At 47.2% G+C, this 23,169-nt stretch overlaps 1 protein-coding gene across 3 annotated transcripts in view; it reads left to right on the top strand.

The window, feature by feature from the left end:
- pdlim1 (PDZ and LIM domain 1 (elfin)) overlaps positions 1-23,169 on the top strand; it is a 93,210-nt gene that overhangs the window by 64,823 nt on the left and 5,218 nt on the right. Inside the window, exons 4-6 of one of the 3 annotated variants that reach the window (XM_067972722.1) lie at positions 12,794-12,864; positions 14,638-14,943; positions 22,135-22,286. In XM_067972722.1, the coding sequence (XP_067828823.1) occupies positions 12,794-12,864; positions 14,638-14,943; positions 22,135-22,286 (529 nt within the window). Of the gene's footprint in view, positions 1-11,920; positions 12,118-12,793; positions 12,865-14,637; positions 14,944-22,134; positions 22,287-23,169 lie in introns of all 3 variants that reach the window. The other 2 variants (XM_067972724.1, XM_067972723.1) reach the window with 2 other exon arrangements.

Raw genomic sequence — 23,169 nt, 5'->3', positions numbered from 1 at the left:
CCACCCTCGCAAAGTTTAGAATCAGAAGCTGGTCGAGGAGACTCGTCGCCTGGTCCTCGCCAAGGCGGAGTGTCCTGGAGAGAGGCCAGAACCTCCACACAAGAGACCACAAACCGGCAAGGAGCCTGCAGCCTGTCGATCAGCCAGTCAGAAAAGCCGCTCGCCTAGTTAAGTTCACACTGGTTCCGCTCCATTTCTGTTGTTTTGAAGTGGTGCTGACCCTCTGCTGGTGAGACGAGGCCTCCCTTACTCAATGCGCTTTGGTCTGTGAATGACGGAGCTGGCTGTAACGGAATGCAATCTTGGTAAAGCCCCACAGCAGCCTATGGCTCGTTGATCTAGTCACGGACGTATTGTGCCTGTACATCACTTCACGTAAATGCATAAGCTGCTTTTGCAGAAATCGTGCCCACGGGATTTGTTCGGGATTTATTCAAAGACTGTAAAACAATGGTTGACAATAGTTTGAACGCACTGCATTGTCCAGGATACAGTAGCGTAGTGGTTATGTTACCTGACTAGCAATCCAGAGAACGTGAGTGTAAATCCCAACATGGCAGTTTGAGAATTTGAATTCCGGAAATAAAAAGCTGGTATCAGTAAAAATGACCATGACGATTGTTGTAAAAACCCAACTGGTTCACTAATATCCTTTTAGGGAAGGAAACCTGCTGCCCTTACCCAATCTGGCCTATATGTGACCCCAGTCCCACACCAACGTGGTTGTCTCTTAACTGCCCTCTGAAGTGGCCACTCAGTTGGATCAAAACTGCGGTTCAAGAAGAAGGCCCACCACCTCCTCCTCGGGGCAACTAGGATAGGCAGTGAATTCCAGCCCTTGCCAGCGACGCCCACATCCCGAGAATTAATTTTTAAAAGAAATGCGGGTTCATTTTCCAATCCGTGATCATTTCCGTTTGCCTCAGTGTTTCTGGGTTGCCAGTTCTCCCGCCTCTTAGTGACCTGCCAGAAAGTGCACGTATGTGGACGGGGGGTCTGAGACGGGATCGGCTGAGGAATCCCCCCCCCCTGCCCCCTCCGTTCGCTGTCGACACTCACTGTCTGGCCTCAAACGTGGTGAATTCCCAATTGGGTACAGTACTGGAGGGCAGCAGCTGGCACTGTCCCCCAGCACCAGTCAGCGCCTTGGAGTGCAGGGCGTGAGAACTCAAAGGATTATTATTGGCGCTCTGGTACATCGCTGTTTGCTGCCTCCCCACTTACAGAACTCAAGTTCTCAAGTCTTAAATATTCACCAGGAAAACACAAGAACTCTAAACAGTGATGCAGTTTGCTCGTGAACCACTTTAAATTCAAGACTAGTAATTCTGTTCCAGTGTGGGTTTTGGTTATATTCTAGGTTTCATGCAAATGCACTGCACCTAGTCATCTAACTAATGTTAACTAGTGCACAGGACTCTTTTTATTTCTTTCTTTCTGACTTCATTCTTTCTTTCTTACTTCTTTGTCACTAAGGGTTGAGACCTTCCATTCTGCTGCAAACCCCCCTCCCCTTCCGCACCAAGCCAAACACCTCCCTAGCCCTGAACCCACGTCTTTCTCTCGTTTCTCTCCCATCTCCCCCCATGCCCTCTCCGAGCTCATCAAGTCCATGAGACCCATCTCCTGCTCTCTCAACCCCGTCCCACTAAACTGCTGACCGCCCAATTTCCCTTTCTGGCCCCCACGTTTTAAATGGTTCAGTCTCCTCGAGTATTGTCCCCCCCACCCCTGTCCTTTCAAAACTGCCGTCATCACTTCCACCTCAAAAAAAAACATTGATTCCCTCGGTCCTTGCAACGACCGCCCCATCTCTGATCTCCTTTTCTCTTTAAAGCACTTGAACGTGTCGTTACCTCCCAAATCTATGTCCATCTTTCCGGCAACTCTGTTTGAATCTCTCCAGTTAGATTTCCACCGCTGCCACAGCATTAACCAAAGTCACAAATGACGTCCTTCTAGCCCTCCATTACCCTCCTGCGGCCTTTGATATGGTCAACCACACCAGCCTCTGCCAACGCCTCTCTTCCATTGCCTAGCTCAGTGGATCGACTCTTGCTTGGTGTAACTCTGACCTATCCGATCATTGTCTTCAGCAATGGCTTCTCTTCCCACCCCTGCACCATTACCTCCAGAGCTTCCAAAATATCTGTCCTTCCCCAGCTCCTCTTCCTCATCTACGTGCTGCCCCCTGGGGACATCATCCACAGACATAGGGTCAGCTTGCACATGTACGCTGATGACATCTAATTCTGCCTTTTCCCCCATTTCTCTTGACCCCTCCTATGCCTTTGTGTTATCAGCCTGCTTGTCTTGGATGAAACGCTAAACATTGGTAAGACCGAAACCATTGTCTTTGGCCCCACCACAAACTCATTGCCATTGATTCCATCCCCCTCCCCGGCCATGGTCTCGGACTGTACCAGACTGTTTGCAACCCGAGTGTCCAGTTGGCCCTAAGCTGATTTTCCAACCCCATAATCCCCTCCATCACAAAGACCGCCTACTTCCACCTCTACAACATTGCCCGTCTCTGCTTCTGAAACCCTCGTCCATGCTTTTGTCACCTCCAGACTCCACTATTCCAATGCTCTTCAGGCCTGCTTTCCACCTTCCACCCTCCCTAAACCTCAGCTCATCCAAAACTCTGCTGCCCATATCCTATCCTGCACCAAGTCCTGCTTACCCATCATTCCTGTCCTTGCTGACCTACATGTACTCCCAGCCCTCCCAACATTTTATTTTAAAAATTCGATCATGGCCTTGGACCTCCCTACCTCTATAAACCCTTGGCATTCGCCCCACCATTGGCAGCTGTTTCTAAAGCCATCTAGGCCCAAAGCTCTGGCATTCCCTCTCCTCCTTTAAGACTCCTCTTAAAACCCACCTCTTTGACCAAGTTTTTTGTCGCCCTTCCTAATATCGTCTTTTGTCTCGGCGTTCATTTTTTTCCCTTACGCCTGAAGCACCTTGGGACGTTTATTCTGCGTTACTGTTTAGTCTACGTTAAAGACGCTATATTAATGGGAGTTGTTGTACCCAGTATATTGATGCAGCCTGGCTTTCTCTGGCCTTTTTTTGCAGTGTACAGTGAGCTCCAGTTTACTGTTGATTCACTAATCACCAATCTGCTTTTGCACATACTTGGAATGGAGGGTAGTGAGTGTGTGTCTGTATTAGGGATGTGTAATCGCTGTTAACATCTATTCATCACTAATAGAAAGTAGAATTCTGTTTCATCCCCTTCACCATTGACCTTGATGAAGCTACTAGAACAGGTCAGAGGTTGGGTATTCTGCCACTCACCTTCTGACTCCCCAAAGCCTCTCCACCATCTACAAGGCACAGGTCAGGTGTGTGATGGAATACTCCCCACTTGCCTGGATGGGGCAGCTGCAACAGCACTTGACACCATCTAGGACAAAGCAGTCCAGCTGATCAACACCCCATCCACCAACTTAAATATCCCCTCTCTCCGCCACAGGTGGCTGTAGTGTGTACTATATACTGGATGCACTGCAGCAACTCGCCAAGTATACTGGATGCACTGCAGCAACTCGCCAAGGCTTCTTCAGCAGCACCTCCCAAACCCGTGACCTAGAAGGACAAAGGCAGCAGGTGCATGGGAACACCATCACCTGCATGTTCTCCTCCAAGTCACACACCATCCCGACTTGGACAAATATCAGCCGTTCCTTCATCGTCGCTGGGTCAAAATCCTGGTACTCCCCGACCTAACAGCACTGTGGGAACACCTTTACCACATGGTACTGCAGCGGTTCAAGAGGAAGGCTCACCACCACCTTCTCAAGGGCAACTAGGGATGGGCAATAAATGCCGGCTTTGCCAGTGATTTTTTTTAAAAAAGTCATTGATTGATGTAGACCAGACGGTCTCGGGTTTGAATCCCAATCTGCATTGAGTTTGCTGATCTCAATCTGGGTGGCAGAAAGGGTGGTACAAGTGGACTCAGTGCCTCTGCACAAGGGAGGAGAAAACTCAGCCAAAGTACCAGCTCCTGACAATGCCCCCTCCCCCATTGGAAAGCATTGATATGTGGAGGTCTGGGGAGAATTGGGCTTGGCTGCACAGCCCCCCATGGGTTGAATGACCTGTCATAAGAAATAGGAGCAGGAGTAGGCCATACGGCCCCTCGAGCCTGCTCTGCCATTCAATCAGATCATGGCTGATCTTCAACCTCAACTCCACTTTCCAGCCCGAACCCCATATCCCTTGATTCCCCAAGACTCGAAAAATCTATCCCTCTTACCCATGAATGTACTCAACAACTGAGCATCCACAGCCGTCTGGGGTAGAGAATTCCAAAGATTCACAACCCTCTAAGTGAAGAAATTTCTCCTCATCTCAGTCCTAAATGGTTCTAGACTCTCCACCCAAGGGAAACAGCCTCTCAGCATCTACCCTGTCTGGCCCTCTCAGAATCTTATGTTTCAATGAGATCTCTTCTAAACTCCAGACAGTATAGGCCCATTCTACTCAATCTCTCCTCATAGGACAACCCTCTCCTCTCAGGAATCAATCTAGTGAACCTTTGTTGCACCGCCTCTAAGGCAAGTATATCCTTCCTTAGGTAAGGAGACCAAAACTGTACACAGTACTCCAGGTGTGGTCTCAGCAAAGCCCTGTACAATTGCAGCAAGACTTCCTTACTCTTGTAATTCCAACCCCCTTGCAATAAAGGTTTACATACCATTTGCCTTCCTAATTGCTTGCTGTACCTACATGTTAACTGTCTGTGTTTCTTGTACAAGGACACCCAAATCCCTCTGAAAACCAACATTTAATAGTTTCTCACCATTTAAAAAATATTCTGTTTTTCTATTCTTCCTACCAAAGTGAATAACCTCACATTTCCCCACATTATACTTCATCTGCCACCTTCCTGCCCACTCACTTAACCTGTCTATATCCCTCTGCAGACTCTTTGTGTCCTCCTCGCAGCTTACTTTCCCACCTAGCTTTGTATCGTCAGCAAACTTGGATACATTACATCAAAAGCAAAATACAGCGGATGCTGGAAATCTGAAATAAAAACAGAAAATGTTGGAGAAGCTCAGCAAGTCAGGCAGCATCTGTGGAGAAAGAAACAAAGTTAATGTTTCAGGTCGATGACCCTTCATCAGAACTGGAAGATATTAAGAGTTAAAGTTTTTAAGCAAGTACAGAGTCGGGGAAAGGGGAGGGGGAGAGAAGGGAGGGGAGGAAAGAACAAAAGGGAAGGCCTATGATAGGGTAGAGGGCACGAGTGATTAAATGACAAAAGGGATGATGGTGCAAGGCAAGGAAGGTGGGAATGGGACAGGTTAGAAACAAAAGATTGATCAGTAGTAACTGTAAATGGCAGCAGCAGAACCATTACCAGCACTAGCTGACCGAAAAAATAGGCGCAGTGGTTATGATCTGAAGTTATTGGAATCAATGTGGAGTCCGGAAGGTTGTAAACTGCCTAAACAAAAGATGAGGTGCTGTTCCTCGAGCTTCCATTGAGCTTCATTGGAACAGTGTAAGAGGCCGAGGTCAGAGTGGGAGTGGGAAGGAGAATTAAAATGGCAAGTGACCGGCGGGTCAGGGTCACGCTTGCGGACAGAGCGGAGGTGTTCAGCAAAGCGATCACCCAGTCTGCGTTTGGTCTCCCCAATGTAGAGGAGACCGCAGCGGATACAGTATACTAAATTGAAAGAAGTACAAGTAAACCGCTGTTTCACCTGGAAGGAGTATTTGGGGCCTGGACAGTGGGAAGGCTTCTCGATTTCTCTATTCCCCTCACTCACTCTAACCTCCCTCCCTCTGAACTCGTAGCACTCCGTTCTCTCAGATCCAATCGTGACATTGTTATTAAACCTGCTGACAAGGGCGGCACTGGTGTTGTTTGGTGAACAGACCTCTGCCTTGCAGAGGCTGAACGCCAACCCTCCGACACCTCCTCCTACCTCCCTCTGGACCATGACCCCACCGCCGAACATCAAGCCATAGTTTCCCAGACCGTCACTGACCTCATCTCTTCTGGAGATGTTCCCTCCATGGCCTCTAATCTCATAGTCCCCCAACCCCACACAGCCCGCTTCTTCCTCCTTCCCAAGATCCACAAACAGGACTGCCCCGGGAGACCCATCGTTTCAGCCTGTTCTTGCCCCACAGATCTTATTTCCTCCTATTTTGACTTTTTTTTTCTCCTTGTCCAGTCTCTTCTGACCTATATCCACGACACTTCTGATGCCCTCCGCCACTTTAACAGTTTCCAGTTCCCTGGCCCTAACCGTCTCTTTTTCACCCTGGGCTTCCAGTCCCTCCTCATCTTCATCCCCCACCAGGACAGCCTGCGGGCCCTCCTCTTCTTTCTTGAACGAAGGCCCAACCAGTCCCCATCCACCACCACCCTCCTCTGCCTGGCTGAACTTGTTCTTGTGTTGACTCCACTCACTTCCTCCAAATAAAAGGTGTTGATTTGGGAACCCGTATGGGTCCTAGCTATGCCTCCCTTTTTGTGGGATACGTGGAACATTCCTTCTCTCACTTCTACTCAGGCCCCCTCCCTCACCTCTCTTTCCGGTACATTGATGACTGTATCAGTGCCACTTCCTGCTCTCGCCCCGAACTGGAAAATTTCATCAACTTTGCTTCCAATTTCCACCTTTCCCTCGCCTTCACATGGTCCATCTCCGACTCTTCCCTTCCCTTCCTTGACTATCTCTATCTCTATTTCTGGGGATAGGCTGTCAACCAATATCTATTATAAGCCCACTGACTCCCACAGCTACCTTGATCCCACCCCGCTTCCTGTAAAGACTCTATTTCCTTCTCCCAGTTTCTCTGTCTCTGTCGCATCTGTTCTGACGATACCATCTTCCGCACCAGTGCTTCCGATATGTCTTCCTTTTTCCTCAACCGAGGATTCCCCTCCACTGTAGTTGACAGGGCCCTCGACCGTGTCTGTCCTGTTTCCTGCATTTCTGCCCTCACCCCTTCCCTTCCCTCCCAGATCAATGATAGGGTCCCCCCTTGTCCTCACCTTCCGCCCCACCAGCCTCCACAGTCAACATATCATCCTCTACCATTTCCGCCACCTCCAGCGCGATCCCACCACCAAACACATCTTCCCCTCCCCTCCCCTTTCGCCATTCCGAAGGGACCACTCCCTCTGCAACACCCTGATCCACTCTTCCATCACCCCCAACACCCGCTCTCCTCCCCATGGCATCTTCCCGTGCGAGCACAGGAGATGCAACACCTGTCCCTTCACCTCCTCCCTTCCCACCATCCAGGGCCCCAAACACTCCTCCCAGGTGAAACAGCGGTTTACTTTTACTTCTTTCAATTTAATATACTGTATCTGCTGCTCACGATGCGTTCTCCTCAACATTGGGGAGACCAAATGCAGACCGGGTGATCACTTTGCTGAACACCTCCGCTCTGTCCGCAAGTGTGACCCTGACCTGCCGATCACTTAATTCCCTTTCCCACTCCCACTCTGACCTTGGCCTCTTAAACTGTTCCAATGAAGCTCAATGTAAGCTCGAGGAACAGCACCTCATCTTTTGTTTAGGCAGTTTACAACCTTCCAGACTCAACGCGGATTTCAATAACTTCAGATCATAACCACTGCTCCCATTTTTTCGTTCAGCTAGTGCTGGTGATGGTTCTGCTGCTGCCATTTACAGTTACTACTGATCAATCTTTGGTTTCTTATCCTGTCCCATTACCACCTCTTGCCTTGCACCATCATCCCTTTTGTTATTTAATCACTCGTGCCCTCTGCCCTATCACAGACCTTCCCTTTGTTCTTTTCTCCCCGCCCCCCTCCTCCTTCCCCTGGCTCTGTACTTGCTTAAAAACTCTTCGAACACCTTCCAGTTCTCGCAAAAGGTCTTCGACCTGAAACATTAACCTTGTTTCTTTCTCCACAGATGCTGCCTGACTTGCTGAACTTCTCCAACATTTTCTGTTTTTATTTTGGATACATTACACTCAGTCCCTTCATCAAAGTTATTAATATAGATTGTAAATAGCTGAGGCCCAAGCACTGATCCTTGCGGCACCCCACTAGTTACAGCCTGCCAACCTGAAAATGACCCGTTTATTCCCACACTCTGTTTTCTGTCCCTTAACCAATCCTCTATTCATGCTAATATATTACCCCAACCCTATGAGCCCTAATCTTGTGTAATAACCTTTTTATGTGGCACCTTATCGAATGCCTTTTGAAAATCCAAATATACTACATCCACTGGTTATCTGACCTGCTAGTTACATCCTCAAAAAACTCTAATAAATTTGTCAAACATGATTTCCCATAAAACCATGTTGACTCTGCCTAATCATATTGTGATTTTCTAAGTGCCCTGTTACCACTTCCTTAATAATGGATTCCATAATTTTCCCGACGACTGATGTCAGGCTAACTGGCCTGTAGTTCCCTCCTTGAATAGCGGGTTTACATTTGCTACCTTCCAATCCACAGGGACCATTCTAGAATCTGGGGAATTTTGGAAGATCACAACCAATACACCCACTATCTCTGCAGCCAACCTTTTTAGAACGCTAGGAAATCGGCCATCAGGTCAAGGGGATTTGTTGGCTTTTAGTCCCATTAATTTCTCCAGTACTTTTTCTTCACTAATATTAATTACTTTAAGTTCCTCACTCTCATTAGACCCTTGATTTCCTACTATTTCTGGTATGTTTTTTGTGTCTTCTACTGTGGAGGCAAACAAATATTTTGTATCTAACGTCTCTGCCATTTCCTTATTCCCCATTATAATTTCTCCTGTCTCTGCCTCTAGGGGACCCACGTTTACTTTTGCTACTCTCTTCCGTTTTACATACTTGTAGGAGCTCTTATAATCTGTTTTTGTGTTTCTTGCTAGTTTACTCTTGTATTCTATTTTCTCCCTCCATCAATTTTTTGGTCATCCTTTGCTGGTTTCTAAAACTCCCCCAATCCTCAGGCAACATCATAAGCCTCTTCTTTTAATCAAATACTATCCTCAACTTCTTTAGTTATCCACAGATGGATCACTTTTCCCGTGGAGATTTATTTCTCAATGGAATGTATATTCGTTGAGAATTATGAAATATTTCTTTAAATGTTCGCCATTGCTTATCGACCGTCATATCTCTTAATCTAATTTCCCAATCAACCTTAGCCAACTCGCCCCTCATAACTATGTAATTGGCTTTGTTTTAAGTTTGAGACTCGAGTTTCGAACTCAATGTCAACACTCTCCTAAAGAATGGCAGTTTGACCAGCCTTGTTACAATCCAAGAAAATTGATGAGGGGCAGGGGGAGGGGAATGAGGGTTTGAGCCTCATGACTACAGCGGTGCCCCTTGGCTTTCAAAGACAAGGCTGAAGCATTTGCAACCATCTTCAGCCAGAAGTGGCAAGTGGATGATCCATCTCGGCCTCCTCCCGATATCCCCACCATCACAGAAGCAAATCCGATTCACTCCATCTGATATCAAAAAATGGCTGAGTGCATTGGGCACAGCAAAGACTATAGGCCCCGACAACATCCCAGCTGTAGTGCTGAAGACTTGTGCTCCAGAACTAGCCGCGCCTCGAGCCAAACTGTTCCAGTACAGCTACAACACTGGCATCTACCCGACAATGGGGATAAATGTCCAGGTATGTCCTCTCCACAAAAAGCAGGACAAATCCAATCCGGCCAATTATCGCCCCATCAGTCTACTCTCAATCATCAGCAAAGTGATGGAAGGTGTCGTCGACAGTGCTATCAAGCGGCACTTACTCACCAATAACCTGCTCACCGATGCTCAGTTTGGGTTCCGCCAGGACCACTCGGCTCCAGACCTCATTACAGCCTTGGTCCAAACATGGACAAAAGAGTTGAATTCGAGGTGAGGTGAGAGTGACTGCCCTTGACATCAAGGCAGCATTCGACCGAGTGTGGCACCAAGGAGCCCTAGTAAAACTGAAATCAATGGGAATCAGGGGGAAAACTCTCCAATGGCTGGAGTCATACCTAGCACAAAGGAAGATGGTAGTGGTTGTTGGAGGCCAATGATCTCAGCCCCAGGACATTGCTGCAGGAGTTCCTCAGGGCAGTGTCCTCGGCCCAACCATCTTCAGCTGCTTCATCAATGACCTTCCCTCCATCATAAGGTCAGAAATGGGGATGCTCGCTGATGATTGCACAGTGTTCAGTTCCATTCGCACCCCCTCAGATAATGAAGCAGTCCGTGCCCTTGTGCAGCAAGATCTAGACAACATCCAGGCTTGGGCTGACAAGTGGCAAGTAACATTCGCGCCAGGCAAGTGCCAGGCAATGACCATCTCCAACAAGAGAGAGACTAACCACCCCTCCATGACATTCAACGGCATTACCACCACCGAATCCCCCACCATCAACATCCTGGGTGTCACCATTGACCAGAAACTTAACTGGACCAGCCACATAAATACTGTGGCTACAAGAGCAGGTCAGAGGCTGGGTGTTCTGCTGCGAGTGACTCACCTCCTGACTCCCCAAAGCCTTTCCACCATCTACAAGGCACAAGTCAGGAGTGTGATGGAATACTCTCCACTCGCCTGGATGAGTGCAGCTCCAACAACACTCGAGAAGCTCAACACCATCCAGGACAAAGCAGCCCGCTTGATTGGCACCCCATCCACCACCCTAAACATTCACTCCCTTCACTACCCGGCGCACAGTGGCTGCAGTGTGTACCATCCACAGGATGCACTGCAGCAACTCGCCAAGGCTTCTTCGACAGCACCTCCCAGACCCGCGACCTCTACCACCTAGAAGCTCAAGGGCAGCAGGCACATGGGAACAACACCACCTGCACGTTCCCCTCCAAGTCACACACCATCCCGACTTGGAAATATATCGCCGTTCCTTCATCATCGCTGGGTCAAAATCCTGGAACTCCCTTCCTAACAGCACTGTGGGAGAACCTTCACCACACGGACTGCAGCAGTTCAAGAAGGCGGCTCACCACCACCTTCTCAAGGGCAATTAGGGATGGGCAATAAATGCTGGCCTTGCCTGCGACGCCCACATCCCATGAATGAAAAATGTCTGTGAACTCCAAATAATTCTCAACATCAAAGTTGAATGAGGGAAGGGCCGACGTTTGAGGGGGCAAAAAAATCTATTCTACTGAACTTAACTATAATGTCCCAATTGTTGCTGGCGTGTCTCTCGGTGTCCCTTGTTCATGTTTCATGCTGCTGAGTGATGCCCTGCGATAAGAACATAAGAAATAGGAGCAGGAGTAGGCCATACGGCCCCTCGAGCCTGCTCCGCCATTCAATAAGATCATGGCTGATCTTCGACCTCAACTCCACTTTCCTGCCCAATCCCCATATCCCTTGATTCCCCTACAGCCCAAAAATCTGTCGATCTCAGCCTTGAACAAATTCAACGGATCTGCCCATTTTGAATAGAATCTCCTGACCGCCGCTCCTGATGACCTGGCTAAGGCCAGAGCCCTCCAATCGCAATGTGTGTCAAGCTAATTGTTCAGTGGCGTAACCAGGGGTAACGGAAAGGCATCCGTAAGGGCTCAAACGTGCATCTGATATTTATATTAGTGAGGGTTTATGGGGCTTCTTAATGGGGACAACTTCGATAGAATCTTACGGCACAGAAGGCGGCCATTTGGCCCTTCGTGCCTGTGCTAGCTCTTTAAAAGAGCTGTCCAATTAGTCCGACTCCCCTTTCTTATTAATCCCTGATAAGTTAAAAGTTTTTTTTGATTTAGATGCTGAAATGATCCTTCATTCTTGTGAAGAGTTAAATATCAAAATGTTGATTGATTTGGAGGTAGTGGTTGCACATCCCTAATGGTGTAGATTTTGCGTTGCATGTTACTTGGCTGTCACCCCACGCATGCATGTAGCCATATATCTTTGTCCTTTTGACCTTGCACGCAGGAGGCTAAACACATAGGAAGTGCTCACAACCGGAGCGCTAAGCCATTCCCTGCTGCAGCCGCTTCCAGCTCATCTCCCAAAGTCATTACCTCACAGTACAACAGTCCGGCCGGCCTATACTCTGCAGCCAACGTGGAGAAAGTCAACAGTGCCCTGGAGTCGAAAGTAGCTTCCAGCAACCATGAGGCAAGCAAAACGTAAGTACCACGTATGCTGGCGTCGGCGGTTAGAGTCTACGCAAACGTCAAACACTTGTACCTCACAGCTTCGCGCTAAACGCCCTTTGGCTACATGCTCCATCTGGCCATGTATTTAACTGTTACTAAAGTGCTTAATTAGTTTAGGTGTCCTACTGGGACATGAGCCATGGGGGAAAAAAAAACTCAAGAGCCAATCTGAGTTTGTACAACATAACTCTCAAACCTGTGATTTGGGTCCAAATTGATCAGAAGCATTAGGGGAGGGGTGGGAGGGGTGGGGGTGACAGTGAGAAAAGAAGGGTGTGTGATAAGTTCTCTTTCCCCAGCGGATCTGGAAGTTAATTTTGGCATAATAAGTGATGCTGTACACTTTTATCCTTCAGACTGGCTCATGGAGTAGACCTGTTGGTCCAAGTGGCCTGGTCCATTGCTGTAACATTCGATGTATCTATAACTCGGCCATTGTCTGATCCGCTCACTGCTCAATAACAAACAAACTATTTCTTGATCTCTTAAGATTTCTCCTTGCAGGTTCTTTGTGGAGACAGGTTGTCTACAGAGCCTCGTCTTGTGGCCCAAGCTGGATTTTGCTTGACTTTAATTGGTGTGTCGACTTCATGAAGGGTGAACCAACAATAACCCCGCTGTCTGTATTTGCTGTTCCCTTTTTCAGAGACCAGCTCATTTTCAGCGTGCATTCAGTCTAGTAAATCCACCCATTAGACGATCACCCAGTGCGAGCAGGTGCCTGAAATATTGCTTTACGTTGGCTCAGTAAATACAATGTAACGGTCACAGTCGGGAGTCTTTTACGTATCCTTAAGATGAATCACACTTTCCGGGCAAGTTTGAAGTCTGCACTGCCAGTTTGGAGCCTCATTTACCGGTGGAGCACATGGGAATCTGGGGCCACGATACCCAGGGCATGTCCGAATTTCTGACATGGACTGCCATCAGGTGACACTCCGTCCAGGCAGCACAGACTTGTAAACTTTAATTTCCTCACACAACCTTCAGATCCACCTTTTCTAAAATACTTCAGTCTATAGAAATCTTTTCAATCTCACTGTATCATGAATTTTTAAAGAATGTAAATTTATTATTAAATGAGCATGCATGGTTAGTTTAACATTACTGGTTTCTATCATACAGTGTCATTATTGAACAGGCAAAGAGTTTCTTTAACTATCTTTGCATGATTCAGGCTGCGTTATCTTACAGTTAATTCCTTAACATGCAGTGTTGTCACTAGGGTTTCAGTAAAGTGTAACGGTGAGTGTGTGAAGTTAGTGTGTCCATTTGCACTCTGAACAACACTCACTGATACAGTTGTAGACTTTGTCCATTCAAACCTGGGTTGTGTCTGGAGACGTTGTTTTGAACAGTAAATCACTGGGGTACAGTACTGGTCTGATATTGTATATCACGGGTACAGTACTAGTGCGTACAGGTTTGTCACTATAGTACTGGGGTACAGCACTGGTGGGTACAGGCCTATCACTATAACACTGGGGTACAGTACTGGTGGGTACAGGCCTATCACTATAACACTGGGGTACAGTACTGGTGGGGACAGGTCTGTCTCTGTATAACACTGGGGTACTGGAGGGGACAGGTCTGTATATATAACACTGGGGTACAGTACTGGTGGGGACAGGTCTGTATATATAACACTGGGGTACAGTACTGGAGGGGACAGGTCTGTATATATAACACTGGGGTACTGTACTGGTGGGGACAGGTCTGTATATATAACACTGGGGTACAGTACTGGTGGGGACAGGTCTGTCACTATAACACTGGGGTACTGTACTGGTGGGGACAGGTCTGTCACTATAACACTGGGGTATAGTACTGGTAGGGACAGGTCTGTCACTATAACACAGGGGTACAGTACTGGTGGGGACAGGTCTGTATATATAACACTGGGGTACAGTACTGGTGGGGACAGGTCTGTCACTATAACACTGGGGTACTGTACTGGTGGGGACAGGTCTGTATATATAACACTGGGGTATAGTACTGGTGGGGACAGGTCTGTCACTATAACACTGGGGTACTGTACTGGTGGGGACAGGTCTGTATATATAACACTGGGGTACAGTACTGGTGGGTACAAGTTTCTTACTGATGATGGGAGCAATTTAAGGGGATAATTTAAGAACAGCATAAACGGACCATTAACGCGAGTTCCTGCTTCTGGCAGGTCCCCTGAGCGATGGCCTTTCACTACACACTGTTAATCAGCGACAGATCCTGGGGTTGGAAAATTATCTCTAAGAAGCGTACTGCACAAAAATGTGATGAATAATGAGGGAGATTTTCTTTCCATAAAACAACGATCCTGGTGACAACACTATAACATTGACGTTGTTTTCTGAGATGAGTGAATTTAACTGACAAATTAATACTTACTAAAATCTCTGACAGCAAATCTCTCTTTTTCTCATCATCATGCCATTACTTGCTTTTTTTCTTCTTATTCCATCAATTCTTAAAAATAAAATGCCGCTCTAGCCCACTCTCTCCCACTGGGATCTTTAAAGCTCCCGTTGCTACAGTCTATGCTCCTACTTCCTCTTGCTCTCCATCAGCTTTATACAGGAGGCACAGCACCTCCTCCATCCCCAGCCCCGTCAGGATTGGCCCCGAGGAGTTGAAGCAGGCGGCCCAGTACTGCCCAGCAGGTCACGTGGAGGTCGATGTCCCGGGGCTGCGAGTGCTTCACGCTCAGTTTAACTCCCCCCTGCAACTTTATTCTCAACAAAACATTATGGACACTTTGCAGGGGCAGATCTCAACGATTAGCCCTGCCGCTATCAGGTAACCAGCCCTCCGTTCCGTGCTCTGTGTCTGTGTGGTGTTTCTCTTGCTACACACTTGCACGGCACTGTGGCCTGAGCTCTTGCACGCTTATTATTTTTGGTTTTTGGGCTTGCATGTCACGGGTGGAGAGGCAGGATCGAACGGCACTTTTACATGGATAGCGTCTTATAAAGAACCCCCCATAAACATAGAATGTACAGCACAAGAAACAGGCCATTCGGCCCAACTGGTCCATGCTAGTGTTTATGCTCCACACCAGCCTCCTCCCGCCCCTCTTCATCTAACCCTATCAGCATAACCTTCTATTCCTTTCTCCCTCATGTGTTTATCCCTGAAATGCCTCTGTGCTATTCGCCTCAACCACTCCATGTGGTAGCGAGTTCCACATTCTCACCACCCTCTGACTGTGTCTGAACCCTGACCCTTCCTGCCTCCCGAGGGCAGCCATTGAAGTACCAGAAATCACCGACCTCCCTCGCACTGACCCTCCGACATCCCTCGTGGGGATCGGCAGCAGGTCGATAAATTAAAAGTGGAGACGGGTGGGATTTTGTAGTCCGCGCAGCCCTTCCTGCACTTCTGCGTATCGATGTAAAAGTGCCTTTTAAAGAGCCTGGGTGCTCTAAAAAAAGTGGAAGAAGTATTGGCAGGCAGCTTGTTTTAAAAACAAAATGTTTATGTGCGAAACCACCCACCCTAGCGTCCCTGTTTGAACTTAGAGGGAGTCAATTCTGGCTTAAGACAATAATGTAAAACGTGTGTGATATCGGCCGCCCGTTAAGCACCATTGAAGTACGGAAACAAAAATGAGAGGAGGTGTTTAACAGGTGGTCAAGCCGATATCACTCGTTTTACACTATTGCCTCTACTCAAAGTTACCCCCAGAGTGTTACCAATGAGGGATGCAGCAGATTTGAGTTTTAAAAGTCTTGTGTGTAGCGCACACTTCCTGCAAGTGTCACAATTCCCCCTTCACACTTTGCTGTCAGCACCTCTGTTGTTATGAAACCGCGTCACCAAGAGCTGCTTCGTGGGGCGATCGTGTGATTTATCTGCCTTCTTTCCGGAGATGTATTTATTTTATCGTTGTATTATAGAATGATCTGTGTACTACTGGTTTTGTTTCTATATAAAAAAAAAACAAAAGCTGGATGAAAGTGCTGATGATTTTATTAAACATTCAGCTATTGTTTCATGGATAAATGCAGTGCCTGCTATAATACCGGGCCGTACAGTGCAGAATGCCCACAGTTTGCTTTCTGTTCTGTGTTGAGTTAGTTGACCTCGGCAATGATTGTCAAGCAGCACTGACATCAATGGAGTGGAAAAATTTATCGCTGCCAGGTGGTATCTGCCAACCGTTTGACTAAAGCTACTGATGGCCAGAGCTCGGGTGAACGCGGGATTGGACTGGGCTGTGATGTCGTCCATGGTGGAATAGCTGTGGTTACTCACGGTCCAGATGACACGTGAAGCACGGGCACTTGGGTGAGGCAGTGGAGGGCGGCCAGAGCCCAAGGCAATGCACCCCGGGAAGTTTTGCTGAGTTGCTTAATGTCCGTATTGGGTGAAAATCAACATTATCGAAGTGCGAGGACCCCCACAGCCTGACACATCACAGGCTTTAGCATTGAGTATATATTTGATTTGTTCTGCGGTTTTATTGTTAGCCTTTTGTCATTCAGGACTTCGAGAGAGATTTCTGAAGCTTGTGACCACATGTTCAGGAAATGAACAAAATCATAAAGTCCAAAGATATTTATCCTCTTTTGCACTTCAGAATTCTGATGCAGCAAAGAGCAGAGAAAGCTTCCTGTAGAAACGGGGAGATCTCTTCAATTTGTATTCTCTCTCTCTCTCTCTCTCTCTCTCTCTCTCTCGTGTTTTGATCTCTCCAGGTACATAGTAACTGGTGGTGAAAGCAGGTGATCGCATGGTTTACCTCCTCCCTTTCGTTATCTTTCCTTTGTGAGCAAGTCTTCCCGTTGATTTCCCCCAATCTTCTACTGCAGTAGCTTGTACTGGGATGAGCCCCATTGGCTCTGGTGCCAGGCCCAAATGACCATTGTACTGTGTACGATTGAGTCAATGTCAAGTAGTTGTCCATTTGGACATGGGGGCATCACAACAGATTGACCCTTTCCATATGCACCAACCTTTTCCAGCTGGTATCATTGGACTGCAATCAGCAACAGAAACCTGGCTCATTTGTCCCCCCTTAGTCCAGGTCATCTATACCCAGCTGAGGTTATCTAACTCAGGGCAGCCCAGGAATCAAGCCCCTGGTCCATATGGCTGAGCTTCCTAATGGGCCCATGGCACAAAAGCGTCCTTAATTTGGCAACGTCACTCGGGTCACAGCACAGCTGGGGTGGGGAATACGGAAATGGTGCAGTAGGGGGACGCTCTCCTGAGGCACATTGTTGGGGCAGTGTAGAGGGAGCTTCGCTCTGTGTCTAACTGTTATACCTGACGTGGGAGTGCTTAAAGCCGACACTGCGTGTCCGAAGTGGAAAATGGCTCCTTTCTCCAGCACTGACACCCCTCACCTTGAAAAGCACGAAACAGGAATCGATTTAAAAAAAACTTTAATTCTGTAAATATTTAAGTTGAACTGACCAGCAGTGATAATGAAATGATTCGTCCATTGCAGAGTCCTATACCGTTCCCTGGGATCCTGTTGGATCCAGATTGGATTTGTAAAACCTGCAAAGATTGTATCCAATATCTTGTGAATTAGAGAACTCTTTCAGGTTCACTGGTTTTAGAAACATTGTCAGACACCTCAGTGACTCTGAGGTTGTAGGACTAAGACAGGCCCGATCCCTGGCCTGGGCCGAGTCTGCTGTTCTCAGCTGGACACTGAGATTGGTTTCAGTGCCCCTTGGCCTACGAAAGAGAGAAAAAACAAATGTGCTGGGGTTCCTGTTGTTGATTACTGCCCCTGCTGGAAATTGCTGGTGTGTGCATTGCACGGTCGAATAGCTCGCTCTTTATGCTCGCGTATGAAGAGTGGCCATTTGGGTGAGATACTGCCATCAGCCAGAAAGAATCAGCACCTCACCAAAGTGAGGGGAAGGGTGTTATAATTGGGAGGAGGGGAATTGAAAATTAACAGCCAATTAAGCTGTTTTCATGGAGAGAGTGTTTAATTGAATTTTACAGCATAGAAACAGGCCGGTGTTTATGCTCCACACGAGCCTCCTCCCCACCCTCCTTCGTCTCACCCGATCAACATATATCCTTCCATTTCTTTTTCCCTTGTGTATGTATCTAGCTTCCCCTTAAATACATCCATGCTATTCGCCTCAATCACTACTCCATATTGGTAAACTTTTATTTGTTTACCACTCCGATTGTGCTTATCAGTGGGAAAAAAAGCACGCATTCTCCCCGCCCAGATTTTTAAAAATAATATAGTTTGACAAACAATTTTGCAGAATGACAGGCCCATTTACATCTCCCAAACTCACTCCAGGCAGGATTCCTACAGACAGCAGTGATTTCATCCCATTCTCTGGGCTGGGTTTGAATGCAGAAGTGAGAGGCTGGTGTCTTAACTCGCTGTCCCCGTCTCCAAGTGCTTTCTTCCATTACTTACCTTGGTCATAACTTTTCAGTAGAATCATAGAACCATGCAGCACAGAAGGAGGCCATTCGGCCCATTGTGCCTGTGCTGGCTCTTTGAAAGAGCTGTCCAATTGGTCCCGCTCCCCTTCTCTTTCCTTGCAATTTCCTTCTTTTTAAGTTTATATCCAATTCCCTTTTGAAAGTCACTACCGATCCTTCTGCCAGTGGAAACAGTTTCTCCCTCTGTACTCTACCAAAACCCTTCATAATTTTGAACTGTAGTGCAAGCTTTTTAAAATGTATCTACATTTTAGGTTTGTATGCATTCTGTGATGGGCTGCAGTAAAAAGCTGAACCACATGGTTCGAGAACACTGCTTAAAATTGTTGCAAAGTCTTTGTTTGTGCCTTGCACTCGGGGCTCAGTGTGTAAAGCACCATATACAGCCCCAGCTCTTACACCATCCACTCTTAGTACAGGCAGCTGTCTATATCGGGCAAATGACGCTAACCATTTGCCATCCCCATAGGAGTCAATTACAAAGGCATCGCCTTAAACTGTATTAAGTGCGCCGGCTATTTATAAGCTCCGCTGGTTTCAGGCAAAGGTAGGGCATTGGGCAGCTTCAGTCAGCTGGCCTGCTATCAACTACGGGAGTTCTTTCATTGCTACAACTTATTATGGTTTTAATGACCATCCTATATAGCGGGCAGATTGTGTTAGCATTAATGCGTCCACTATATGCGGTGGGGACTGTAGAACAATACTGAACGCAGCTTATGTGGTGGAGGTCTCTCTTCTAAGGCTGGCACATTGTTGGGACAGCATAGAGAGAGCTTTATTCTATATTCAACTGTGCCATACCTGACCAGGTATGCTCATACTGGATGCCTGGAATGTAAAGTGTTCCATTCCTCAGCACTAACATCCCTCACCTTGGTGAACACACAAAAAAAACTTGAGGCATTCTCCTCCGTATCAGTGTACATTCTGAGTTTGATGACTGGGGCAGACTCACATTAAGCATTCTTGGGATCCTGGGCACCAAGGCTGGTACAGCAAGGCTTGGCTACAGAGTAAAGCTCCCTCTACACACTGTCCCATCAAACACTCCCAGGGCATGTATAGTGAGGCTTAGACACAGAGTAAAGCTCCTTTTACACTGTCCCATCAAACACTCCCAGGGCAGGTACAGCACGGGTTAGATACAAAGGAAAGCTCCCTCTACACTGTCTCATCAAACACTTCCAGGGCAGATACAGCACGGGTTAGATACAGAGCAAAGCTCCCTCTACACTGTCTCATCAAACACTCCCAGGGCAGGTATAGAACATAAGAACATAAGAAATTGGAGCAGGAGTAGGCCAATCGGCCCCTCGAGCCTGCTCCGCCATTCAATAAGATCATGGCTGATCTGATCCCAACCACAAATCTAAAGAACACAAGAAGTCGGAGCAGGACCCAGCCACATAGCCCCTGGGCCCTCTCCGCCACCCACAGGGCATTGACCGATCCGAACTCAGCTTCATGTCCAATTTCCTGCCCGCTCCCCATAACCCCTAATTCCCTTTACTTCTAGGAAACTGTCTATTTCTGTTTTAAATTTATCTAATGATGTAGCTTCCACAGCTTCCTGGGGCAGCAAATTCCACAGACCTACCACCCTCTGAGTGAAGAAGTTTCTCCTCATCTCAGTTTTGAAAGAGCAGCCCCTTATTCTAAGATTATGCCCCCTAGTTCTAGTTTCACCCATCTTTGGGAACATCCTTACTGCATCCACCCGATCAAGACCCTTCACAATCTTATATGTTTCAATAAGATCGCCTCTCATTCTTTACTCTGTATCTAAGCGAGGCTTAGATACAGAGTAAAGCTCCCTCTACACTGTCCCATCAAACACTCCCAGGGCAGCTACAGCACGGGTTAGATACAGAGTAAAACGCCCTCTACACTGTCCCAACAATATTCCTGAAACACAGCCTTAGAAGAACAGCAGTGTGACACTGTGATTTCCAACACTTGCCTTCCTGTGATTTCCTGGGTACTTTTACATTTATTGTTCCTCCAGTTTGGGTTGCTGGAGCCTGATGTTCCCTTCCTGCTCCATGTCAGGGATTATGGGCAGGTTCTAGGAGCGTGTGGAACTAATTATATACTTGAGGCTGATCTGAGCTTTCCTCCGTTTGACTTTGCACCTTAATCACTCTTGGAGGACCATGTTGCTGAAACTGATGGACTTTGATTGAGCTTGAGACTATGATGCCAGTCTGAAGTGCAAGGTTCTGAGACACTATTCATAGTGCCAAAACAAGAGTTTGAAAAGTTTCTCGGCACAACCTTGTGGCCAACAGGGTTCCTACAATCTTTGCTATTAATGAGCCAACTGGACTTTAGGTTAGAACAGAAATGTCAGTCAATGCAGGGGGTTGATTCAAAGCTGGAGTGCATTGGTGGTGCATCAGATGAGATGCCTCAATCAGGTCCAGCTCATTTACACTGACAGTGTAGGCCTTGAGACCACCCACACTCCTTTCAAGATCCAACGACCAAACAGGTGCCGATCACCCCTGCCTTTTTGGGCCAGATGTGAACTCAAGTCCCGAAGGTGATAGGTTGGCTGGTGTATAACTACCCTGCCCAAAAAAAAGCTTTCCTATCACTTTGGACGAGGGAACCAGTTGCAGTAATGTAAACATCGATTGGCCTTCTGTGACATGAACTATAGAGGTACTAAATGTAAAAGCACCTTCCGAGCCAAGCTGCCAAGTACTTCTCAATTCAGTGGAGCTTTAGCAGTGTAATCAATAGTCATGGTTTCTACTGTAATATGGTGATTTGGTTATAGAATTTCACTAAGTCTTTTAAATGCTTCCGGGAAGCAGATTAGTGGATGATAGATTTCTAATTTAAAAAGAAAAATCTGAACTGGATCAGACATGGATTTAGTTCTGTACCAGCTGTAAGACAGACAAATCCCAGCTGGAGATACAAACATGAGCGCCCATGCTGCTGATCACACACTTCACATTCCATCAACTAGTAAACAAATTTCAGAGTGTCTATTGACACCACTGTGTCGGCCAATGAGTTGGAGGTGGGGCGGGACTCGTAGAAAACAGTCTATTTTACAGCAGAGTCTATTTAAACAGCGCACTTCAGCAAACAATCTACAGAGTCTATTTAAAAAGAGTCTCTACGAACTACAGCAAACAGAACTCACGACTGAAACTACAGCAACGTCTCCCAGTAAAAGCAGGGTGATTTCTCCTTCAAAATGCAGTGTGGGGAGGACAGTTACATACAAATTATGTGCTTAAAATCAATCCCGGTCAGTTGCAGCAGTGCGGTTTCCAGGCATGATTGACAGGGGAATTACCCAGTCATCTCCATTCTGGCCAGGACTTGTGGTGTCACTATATGCAGCCAACAATATTGGCCCAGTTTAAGCGCAGGTTTACAATCTCCCTTCGCTGTACTGCTCTACCTTGTGTGATTTCGTGATCAGGACACGGAGGAAAGATTTGTACAATTCTGCACTTTTCCTAGTCTCGATGTTCATTAAATTCAACTGGATGTTTTGATCTGCTGAATGTATCTTTTGTTATATTCTGCATTCAGTTTAGAACCAGCAAAGCAGCCGTGCAAACCTGTAGTGGACACGGAGTCCGAAGTTTACAAAATGCTGCAGGATAACCAGGAGCCGGAGGAGCTGCCCAGACAGTCAGCCTCGTTCCGTGTGCTGCAGGAGATCCTGGAATGTGAGGGCAATGGTAGGATCACGGGACAAGCAATGAGACGGACTGTGCCGTCAAACCACATGCCTTTGCTGCATAAACTCGGATTTGTGTTTCCTTGAGTTTGGAAGGTTGAGGGGTGACATGATCGAGGTGTTTAAAACGTTAGTAAGGTTCGATAGGGTAGATACGGAGAAACTATTTCCTCAAGTGGGGGAACCAAAATCTTAAAATTAGCGCTAGACCTTTCAGGTGGGAAATCAGGAAGTATTTTTTCACGCAAAGGGTAGTGGAAATCTGGAAAACTCTCCCTCAAAAAGGCTGTGGATGCTGGAGGTCAGTTGGAGCTTTCAAGACTGAGATTGATCAATTTTTGTTGGGTAAGGGTATTAAAGGATAGGGAGCAAAGGCGGGTGAATGGGCTACAGATCAGCCATGATCTAATTGAATGGTGGAGGAGACTCGAAGGGCTGAATGGCCTACCCCTGTTCCTGTGTCACTCAAAATATGCAACCAGTGAAATGTACTGTATGATACTGTGTTGTACACAGTGGGTGTGATTTAAAAAAAAATTCCATTCAAGCTTGCACCATTTTTCACAAAGTGGAGGCACGTTTGAAGGAATCTGGAATAGGAGCTCGGTGGATGGTTAAGTGACCAATGTGGACCACGAGATCGCAGGTTCAAGTCGCAGTCTGTGCTGAGTTAGCTGCTCTCGTGTGATTATCAAGTTGACATTCTGCGGTCAGATTGGGATCTAAGAAGAACTTGCCTTTCTTTAGCGCCTTGCTGTGTCAGAATGTCCCAAAGTGCTTCACAACCATTGAATTCCTTTTCGAAGTGCAGTCACTACGGGCCAACATGGCAACCAAAGGAATATGACGGAGGCAACGCTATCAAGGCGGCTCGTCGGCCTGTC

The sequence above is a fragment of the Heptranchias perlo genome, chromosome 36 (genome assembly GCF_035084215.1).
Source record: "Heptranchias perlo isolate sHepPer1 chromosome 36, sHepPer1.hap1, whole genome shotgun sequence".
Lineage (NCBI taxonomy): Eukaryota > Metazoa > Chordata > Chondrichthyes > Hexanchiformes > Hexanchidae > Heptranchias > Heptranchias perlo.
The sequence above is the reverse complement of the archived record's forward strand: the minus strand, read 5'-3'. Positions and strand labels throughout refer to the sequence as shown.